The sequence below is a fragment of the Lathyrus oleraceus genome, chromosome 7 (genome assembly GCF_024323335.1).
Source record: "Lathyrus oleraceus cultivar Zhongwan6 chromosome 7, CAAS_Psat_ZW6_1.0, whole genome shotgun sequence".
Lineage (NCBI taxonomy): Eukaryota > Viridiplantae > Streptophyta > Magnoliopsida > Fabales > Fabaceae > Lathyrus > Lathyrus oleraceus.
In genome coordinates, this window is record NC_066585.1 from 246,843,008 (window position 1) to 246,853,187 (window position 10,180).

General features: G+C 30.5%; 1 protein-coding gene across 1 annotated transcript; it reads right to left on the minus strand.

The window, feature by feature from the left end:
- Window positions 1-302: 302 nt before the first annotated feature.
- LOC127107236 (protein LIGHT-DEPENDENT SHORT HYPOCOTYLS 10) lies at window positions 303-3,453 on the minus strand. Its single transcript, XM_051044536.1, has 2 exons — window positions 2,830-3,453; window positions 303-553 (listed from the first exon to the last, which is right to left on the minus strand). The coding sequence occupies exon 1, from the start codon at window positions 3,364-3,366 to the stop codon at window positions 2,839-2,841; it is 528 nt and encodes a 175-aa protein (XP_050900493.1). The 5' UTR covers window positions 3,367-3,453; the 3' UTR covers window positions 303-553; window positions 2,830-2,838.
- Between the last annotated feature and the right edge of the window lie 6,727 nt (window positions 3,454-10,180).

Sequence of the window (10,180 nt, forward strand, 5' to 3'; positions counted from 1 at the left end):
TGAAAGCTAGCATTCGACTATGTCGAAGTAGCTAGTCGAGGTGTAGGAGTCAGTTGTTATGTCAAAATGTAATTTGTAGTTTTGTACTTGTGACGATTTGTATAGTTTTTTGATCTGAGTTTTAGTTGTCTATATAAAAGCATTGTATGATATAAATCTTAACAACTTCACTTAATAATATTTCTCTTTTTACAATTAAATTTTCTCTTTTTTTTTTCTTCTTCTCCCATTTTTTTTGAAAACCCTTTTATTTCAACATTTTTCATATTGCAGCAAATAAATCAGGTAAAGAAGAAATGCCTAAAAAAACATGTAAAAAGGATCACTAACTATAATGGATAAAGTGTACATTTGAAACCAAACTTACATCTTTCATGTTTTTTAATGAAACCAAGAACTATATATACGTAAAATTTTAAATGATGTTTGAATATAAGACACACCGTGACATAACCGACGCTTATATAATGATCTTTGATTCCAATCCTTTATGGGATGCCATAGAAAACCAAACCTTTATGAGAAATAACTCCCAGATTTTAACCACATTTTCCTGCAACAACATTATATAAGGGAATTGTGTTATTTACTACGCTATGCAAAATCACTTATTTAATCAAAAGACAAACTATATAAAAACCCTAACTTGGTACCAACCATCTGTTACTCAGAACAAGCCAAACATGCATGTTTTCTGTAATAATGTCATGTGACAAGATGAAGAAGCTCGCACAATTTTTTTACAAAGCTCAATAATCAAGATAAACTCACACACAAATAGTATAATTTAGAGGCTTAAATTAAAAATATGCAGTAAATTTTTGACAGGTTTGAGTATAATTATATCATAATTAATTGAAACCAAGAATTTTGTACCTTCAACTAGTCCATAATTATTAATATTACTATACAAAACACAAAACGTGTCAATTTCATTTGAATTAAATTAATTAAACACCGACAAAACATGTGAGATGCAGGAAGCACAAAGCTCAAGTATTCGCCTAACCAAACAAAAATAATTGTTTCTTTCCAAAATACTTAAAAATCATATAGTATAACTTCAAACATTAAAACAAAACATAGTACATATTTTGATGAATTAGAGAAGACATGATATAATCAAGGTACATGCATGCATGGTGGTGAAACAAACAAAAACATATATAGCTAGTGGAGAAAAGAAAAATAATTAGTACTACATCAAATCACCACTTGCAAGGATCATGTTCATAAAAGATAGCTATAAGTAGGGTATACTAGAGAATTGAGAATGGTGGAGAATATTTTATTACCATCAGGTTTCTCCAACATTTGTCTGAAAGATTCCATTCAATCATGAAGACTAATTTTTTTACTCTTTCAAATTATTTTTTGACTTATAGCTCAAATTGGCTGAGTCAATTAGTCCCTTAACAAATTATATAATTAATTTGTGTGAGGTATTTGTTTGCAACAATTAGTCACATGTTTTCCAAATATTTGATTTGTTTGATTCTTAGAAACTAGAGAATGTCTGATAAAATCTGATTAGTTTATAGAAGGCCAAAATTAGGAGAAATTAGTAAACATGAAAATAATAATTAAATTATTGAAATTATATGTAAAAAAATGATATTGTTGTGATATTAATTACTTCTGTCGTTCTCGGGGAGATTGATTTAGTCTTTCCAATCTTAATCACTACAATCATCTCAAATTAGTTGGCTGTCCATTAATAAATACACAAGAGTGACTTTATGAGTATGGACTATATATTATTTGTATATGGTTCATGAATTTGAAAAGTTACTATATAAATTTAGGTTTGGTATAGTGTAAAATGTTTTTATATGGTTGATTAATCATAATTATGAGATCTTTAAAAATGTTTAATTTTAATTAAAAATATTAATGTTAAAACAATTCTAAAACTTAAACATGCAAAGTATTAGAAAAACGTTTGAAGACAAAAAGAAAAAAAAAATTAAATCGAACCAAATATATCAAACAATCGTCTGACCAACTCAAACCAAATTGAAGAAAGGTTTCACTTCTAATTCATTGGAGTACGAAAATTGACAAATGCTTTATCAAGAAACTACTATAGCGATGATAATTTAGTCATATTCATGGGTTGATTAATCATCAACAATTTATATAAAAAAAATAAAATTATTACATATCTTTCAAATGAACCACACAACAGAGTGTCGATCCCGACCATAACAAAAGATGATCTAGAAGGATATCTATGTCTAAAGACCTCAAAAAAATACAAACAAAATTGACAAATTTGGAGGTATCACTATAACTCTCACCCTAACCACTTAAAAATATATTATACCACACTTTCAAGATGAAGTGACATATGATCAAAGAAATAACTATCTGTCTCTAATTTACTACCGGTGAAAACACACGAGATACCACTAGGATCCACAATAACCATATGATCAAAGAAATAACTATCTGTCTCTAATTTACTACCGGTGAAAACACACGAGATACCACTAGGATCCACAATAACCCTTCTTCTAAATAGATTTTGATGGGTAGAACCCTATCCTAAAGTAACCTCTAGAAATAGCTAAAATTATTTAATCTCTTAATCCGATTTTAATTATAGGTACTTTTAAGGTCTTTCATTTATCCATGTGGTATAAACTCCATGATCTAGTGGAGTGGTTGGGAATATTGAGTTTGATTCATATTCATTCATACTTAAAAGAAAATTAAGCCATGATATATATAAATCTTGACGCTAATGGCCATAATGAGTTAATAAAGAAATTAAGCAATCTAATTCAGACTAATGATAAAGTTGATAATGTAAAAATGAATTATTACCAATGATATTCAAGAAAAGTTCATAGAAGTAGAGCTTGATTCATCACTTCCCTTGCTTTGAGATCCTTTCTTTTTCTTCTTGTAAGGTATACCTCTAGCCTTAGCTTGACACTCTCTGATCTCCCTAAGATAAACCCTAATAGAAGCACTAGCAAAAGGGTTAGTATCAGGAGATCCGCCATTTTCTTCATAAGCAGCTCTAAGTCTACCAATAAGAGCATCCAAGCTTCCCCAAGCTTGTCTAAGAGGACAAGTACAAGGTGCAGGTGGTTCTGGTTGTCCATAAAACATACAACCTTGTAAATGAACCTTGGTTTTTCCAAACTGGTCTAAGTAACGAAGAAAATCCAACACATGGTTACAGTTGCACTGTGAAAGTTGAACCGGCGGTCTCATGTTGTTCAAGTATTGACCAAAAGTGTTCCAGTCTCTTCTCTTTTGAGATTCATAGCGGCTAGGTGTCACTGTTGTTGGGATGGTTGGTGATTCTTGTTCCATAATATTCTTACCATGAATGTTGCTACCACTTGAAGACATATTTTGTGTTGATCAGTGTTGAATAATGAGATTGAGTGGTTTGGTTTTTCTTTTTAAATAATAATAATATAATAATAATAATAATAATAATAATAATAATAATAATAATAAAGCCTAGAAAAAAGGGAAGTGAAAGGTGAAAGGAATAGAAGGAGGAGAGATTGAAGGAAGGTTGATGGAGTGATGAATATATATATGAAGATCACTTCATTGGGCTCTTGAGTAGACATTTTATGGGCCATATTAGTTTTTTTTTCTTGTTCATATTTATATATTTTTTTTTAATTTTCTCCTTTTATTAAAAAAAAATGAAAAACAAATTAATATTTCGCTATTTTATAACATAATTTATAGGGTGAAATATATTTGTGATACTCTAAGATATTTTATTTTTTATTTTATCTTTTTTCTTTAAGAAATGGTTCTCTTAAAATATTTCATTCAGACATTTTCTCCTTCATGCAACTTAGCGAAAATTAAGGAATGTTTATTATTTATTGATTGAATTAACTATGATTTTAGCTGGAGGAATCAAAAGTGTCCATAAATTTTTTTAGAAATATCAGTCTTTAAAGAAATTTTAAAAAAACTAATAATGAAATATAAGATGTTTAATAGGATCATAAACATATTTAACCTTAATTTATATAATGATTTTTTTAATTACATGTAATAAACAACAGTTTTGTCACATAAACGTATATAACATTTCAAAAACTAATTAGTGATATAAATGACAAAATATCAAGATTAGTCACATAGTTCAAGTAGGTTAATGTCTACACATAGGTATTACTCCATCTTTATGTAGGCTTGGTTTTTGATTGTTGGGCGATGAGGAACTGTCTCAGAGTTACTTTATTTGAATTTCTGAACAAGAATTAACTATGTTCGTAGGGGAGTGACACTAGCACTAACTAACTATATATTTTCCCTTTAAAGAGAACATAATAATTGTTTGCCCTTATTTGTCAAAACATAAGCCTCATGGCCTTACTAATTAGTTAATGCCATTGACATTATTGTCCTAAACCAGCTAAATCTAATAGCCAATAGGACTAGCTTTACTTTTCGTTTTTTTGTTCCTGTTTTTTATAAGGCTATTAGACAAGCTATATTTGAATATTCACATATAAGAGGTAGGGATGTCAAAAAATATTTATGGGCGGGCATTCATCTGTTATTCATTCATTCTGATGCTGTGGTTGTTGAGACACAATTCGTTTAATTCGGTTGGTCTTTTAGATCAAATAGTGTAATATCGCTATTGATTCTAAATAAATTTGGGAGAAGTTCTCTTTTGGTAGTAAATAGTAACTATGTTAAAATTAATTCTGCCCAGCAATGAGTAAGAATTTTTCTTTGAACCATAAATGAACCAAAGATATAATTTATATAAGTTTCTATGAATTCAAAATATACAAAACTTCCTTCAACATAGGTTGAATTGTGAAATCATAAACATGCAAATCACTTATTCATATTCTAGAATTTAAATGCATGTTTGCCCTGCAATATTTTAGACTTTTGACCACACTTAACTTGTCCGTGACTAAAATATTGGCATTAGAAAATAATATTATAATCATAAAAAAATTTATTGGCCCTTCAAATTACACAAACATAATAATCGATCATAATACGATATTAAAAAGAAATTTTAACTCGAACATATAATTATGTTGAATTGTAATTTCTTGTGTCGAAGTAGGTAGTGTTCGGTAGAAACAAGGATGTGTCGAAACATGTAGTGTGCGTCGAGTTGTATTAGATGTCGAAGTGTCAAGCAGGTTGCTTGACACGGAATTTCGAGTTAGACCAAAATATGTATTTTGGGCCTTTGTAATTTGTGTACTTTAGCTTAGGAAATAAGTTAGCTCAATTATAAATAGAGAGAGTAATCCCTATTTTCATAACAATCTTGTAATCACTTGCAGTTGTAATTAACAAGATTTTCCATAGGTTGTGGACCGAGAGAGACTCTGGAGAAACCATTTTCTTCCCCAATTTCCGTCAAACCCTAATCTTCTTTCTTATTCAATTTTCTTTTCTTGTTTTCATCATCATTATGCAGCAATACAATCTTGCAACCAAGGTTGGTTGATTCGCTCGAGTGAAGAGTGAAGAACAAAAGAGAATTTGATTGGTTGATTGAATCTTGTTCATCAAGATTGACTCTGAATTACTCAAAGTTTTAGATTTAATTCCACCATTTGGTATCTAAAGCACTGGCTGAGCGAATCGTGGGAAGCAAAATACGATGGTGATGAATCATTCGAACGGGCATTTTCTGGAGTCTCCCAATTCTGAAGAATCAAAATTATGAGAATTGGTGCAAGTAGATGAATATTGTCTTTTGCTATCAAGATCTTTGGAATCTTGTGAAGGAGGGAGTGACACCACTTGCAACAAACGCGTCGAATGAAGAAAAAGATGCACACAAATAGTTGAAGAAGAAAGATTATAAAGATCTCTTTATAATCCATCAATATGTTGATTCTGATCATTTTGAAAAGGTTAGTGATGTTAAATCAAGGAAAGAAGCATGTGAAATTCTTGAAAAATCGTTTGGAGACGGAGAGAAGGTGAAAGAGGTGAGATTACAAACTCACAAAAGAACGTATGAAATGTTTTAGATGGAAGACAATGAAATCATAATTGATTCTTTCACTAGGGTTACAAAACTGGTGAATCAAATCAAGGTATATGGAGAAGTGTTGACATCAAGATCAGCTGTTTCAAAGATCTTGAGGTCATTGGCTCTAAAGTTCGACCACGTGGTAGTAGCCATAGAAGAGTCAAAATATTTGTCAACATTGACAATGGAAAAGCTTCAAGGGACGCTTGAATCTTATGAACAAAGAATGGCTGAAAGAACTGCAGGCAAGTCGAAGAGTCATGTGGCTTTGTAGGCGCAATCAACAAGAGAAAAGAAAGGAAAAGGGAAGTGGGTCGACAACAAAGGTAGAGGCGGCTACAATAATTCGACTAGTCGAAATCAGCAAGAAGGGGGCTGGTCAAATTAGAGAAGACCCTCATACCAAATTAACCAAAGAGGCGGTGTTGTAGGTAGAGGAAGAGGTGGTGGTTGAAAATCTGACAAAAGTCATATTCAGTGTTTCAATTGTCAGAAGTATAGTCATTACTCTAGTGATTGTTCTGAAAAACAAAAGATTCAAGATAATGATGCAAAGTTCGCAAAGCGTGAAGAATAAGAGATGTGTTGATGGTCACAACAAGAGATGAAGAAAAATTCCAGGACCAATGGTACTTGGACTCAGGATGCTCATCACACGCGACTAGTAGGAAATATTGATTTGTCAACATGAAACCCTCAATGAAGAACATGGTAAATTTTGCAAATGACAATACTCTAGTAGCTAAAGGTATTGCACTAATGTGCCAACCGATTGGAAAAGACAAGAATTTATCCTTAGATTTTCAGATGGATTCTAACTCATCTTGCACGACTTCAAGACATTTTTGAAAAAATTCTTTAGAAAAATAACTTTAAAAAATGTTTTCGCGTGTGTATGATTTACCATGAAATTTCACGAGAACACCTTTATGCTTTATAAAGTATTCACTCAGACTAATCGAGATAGGGTTTTCGAACACTTCAAGACTTTGTCAGATGCTTTCTTTCTTTTAGAAACTTTCTTGAGTTCTCTTGAGATGAGGCTTGAGTTGTATTGTATTTGTTTGTCATCATTAAATAGTCAAATCCATCAAACCCTAATAACCTGGTGTGCATCTTTAACTGCTTAACATCGTATGCTTCATTTGTCATTAAGTACAAGTTATCATCATCAAAATTTGTTGTCCTTATTAAAGGCATGTTGCCTGAATAACAAGGTTCAACATTCTCCCCCTTTTTGATGATGACAACGCATCTCTCAAGTATGTGCTAAAAAAAACAAATAAAAGTATTTTGGAGTAATCAAACTCCCTCTCAATTAAGTAGAGAGCATAATATACTCCTCCCTAAAAGTATACTTCTCCCACTTTGTCGAAATCAAAAAGGCATATAAAGATGCATTGTGATAGTTAAATTTCTAAACATAGGAAAATAAACATTTAGGAACGGGAAAAACATTGTCTTATTCATTAATTGAAATTACTTGAAATTAAAAGTACAAAAGGGAAATTATTGAATTAGAATTTGCAGAAAGCAGGAAATAATATGGATTCAAACACATATGTGACATTATTCTGTGTCAAGATCATTATAGAAGAGCATGCCTTTAGGTAGTTGTGTTTGGTTTGGGATGAAGTTTTAGGTTATGAAGTGAAACTTGTCATTAATTACATTTATCTTTCCAATTATGACTTTGAGTAGGTATTCCGTTGTGGATAGTTGAGGAAGTTAAGGAATAGAGTAGTCAAAGTTGTCTAACTCTATGGGAACTTATTGACTATTTGCTTTTCTTTTATTCTCATTTGAGGGAGGCTTTTCAGTTATTTCTCCATTGATCATCTCAAATTTCATTGATGATATGTCTGATTTCCTATTTTAGTTGTTTCTTTTTTGAACTCTTCATCTCCAAAATTGTATCCAGTATTTTCCATAATCTTTGTGACTAGGTTTCCATATGGAAACCAGACTCTTTATCTCTTGTTGTCCATCATATACTCGATTACTTGTTTTTTTAGTTCACCTTGATTCTGTTCTCTATTAGCCATATTATTTCTACATCCACTTGGGTTATGAGTGTTAGACGATAGGTCTAGATCTAGAGGGAGGGGTGAATAAATCTCGAGTTAAAAAAACTTGACAAAAAATAGATTTTAAGAATTATGGCATGGAAGCAAGTTACAAATATCCCGAATCAAAAATATTCTAATCGAACCTGCTATCAAAAAGGTTGGATATGCGTATTAACGACAACAGTATGATAATGATTCACAAATCGATCAATTTACGAGATCATTCAAAGGGAAGCACCAATAACGAAAGGTTCACGCTTTTAACGTGTAGAAAGAGGATATATCAAAAGTGAACGCCCTACACTTCAAAATACGGATAAATTCAAGAGCAAAAAGGACAAAAGCCAAAGAAATCATACGTAGTATGGGATGACAATGAAATAAGTTCATCTTCAGATGAAGATCATGCATCCAAGGCATTGATGGCATCGCATCATTCAAGTGATGATGAACGTGAGATTAGTGATTATGAAATTTATGATAGACCTTCATAAGATGAATTACAAACTTCTTTTAATGAATTACATGATGACTTTTTTAAAACTTTTGAGAAAATTTTCAAATCAAAAGAAAACTATTTTAAATCTAGAAAGTGGGGCTAATATAAGAAAAGTGGAGTTAGATTTAATCAAAATTTTAGCATGCAATAAATGTTCATCTTTTGAGTCAAAAATTGTGGAATTAAATCAAGTCATTATCAAATATAAAAAAGGATGATTGGCTTGGATAATGTGTCGAGTAGTCAAAGATTTTCAAATAACAAATATGGAATTGGCTTTTCTAATTTTTATAAACCTAGTTCACCTCAAACTATATTTGTAAAGGCTACTAAAAAATTCAACAATAGCGAATCAAAGAAAGAATATGATGTAAGCCATCATAAAAGGACTTATGATAGAAATAACATTTATGTTAATAAAATGAATCATATATTTAGACCTATTTGTTTTAATTGTAATGAAAAAGGCTATACTTCTAATACTTACTAAATAAGAAATTATGGTATTCCTTATGGTGAGTATATATAGGTAAGGAAGGGATCTAGCCCAAGAGGATCCAAAGAAAATTGAGTACCTAAGTACTATTAATTGTTTTATAGGTACTTGAAGATCATATGCTAATATTGTCAAATCAAGATTGATCTTTCAAGATACAAGACTATATGATATGATAGTTCTAAAAATTTCATTGATTGAAAGATGTTTTGAAGAAGCATCAACATTGATATCAAATTTGACTTCATATGCTATTATTGTGAAGAAGATAGGCATTTTTATATTTATATATCATTTGCCTTATATTATTATACTCCTTTGGATTTTAATCTTTTTCTTTTTTATAATATCATAAAGGGAGAGAAGAGAGATTATTGTTTTTGTATTTTTGTAGGATACCAAAGACATCATAGTATAAATTGTAAAAGAAAGTGGAATATATGCAAGATAGAGAAAGATATACACAATTGGAAGAAATCAAGAGTCAAGCAAAAATATCCCATCAAAAGATTTTGTCATCATAAAAAATGGGAAGATTATGAAGAAGATATTCACCATCCTTCTTAGCTTAGTTTTAATGAAGACAAAAGTTTATTAAAGAAGAAATATCAAAGAAGAAAAAGTTTGGAATCAAGAATCAAGATTATATAAGCTTGTGGATTTTTTAGAAGTGAAGAAAATCGACTTTAATGCTAAGGTACTCAATTACAATTCATTATGTATATACTTTAGATACTCATAAAACAATATTCATCTTCATTTCTAAAGTTCTCAAATTATTATGCATAAAAATAATAAAGATCTAAACATGGGACACTTTAGAATTTACACATGAAGGCACGGTAGAGGAAAAAAGATCTAAACTAAACGATTTATCAAAAAAATATGAAATGTTTAGAATGCAGCCCCATGAATCTATTCTGGTTTGCAAACGAGATTTAGTCATTTAATAAATCATTTGATGGTTATCGATAAAACTTTTTCAAATGATGAATTAAATTTAAAAGTGCTTAGTATTTTTCAAAAGTGTGGCAACCAAAGATAACAACCATTTCGAAAAATAAAAGTCTTTCGAAATTGTTTTTTGCAGCTTTGTTCGGTAAACTTCATGT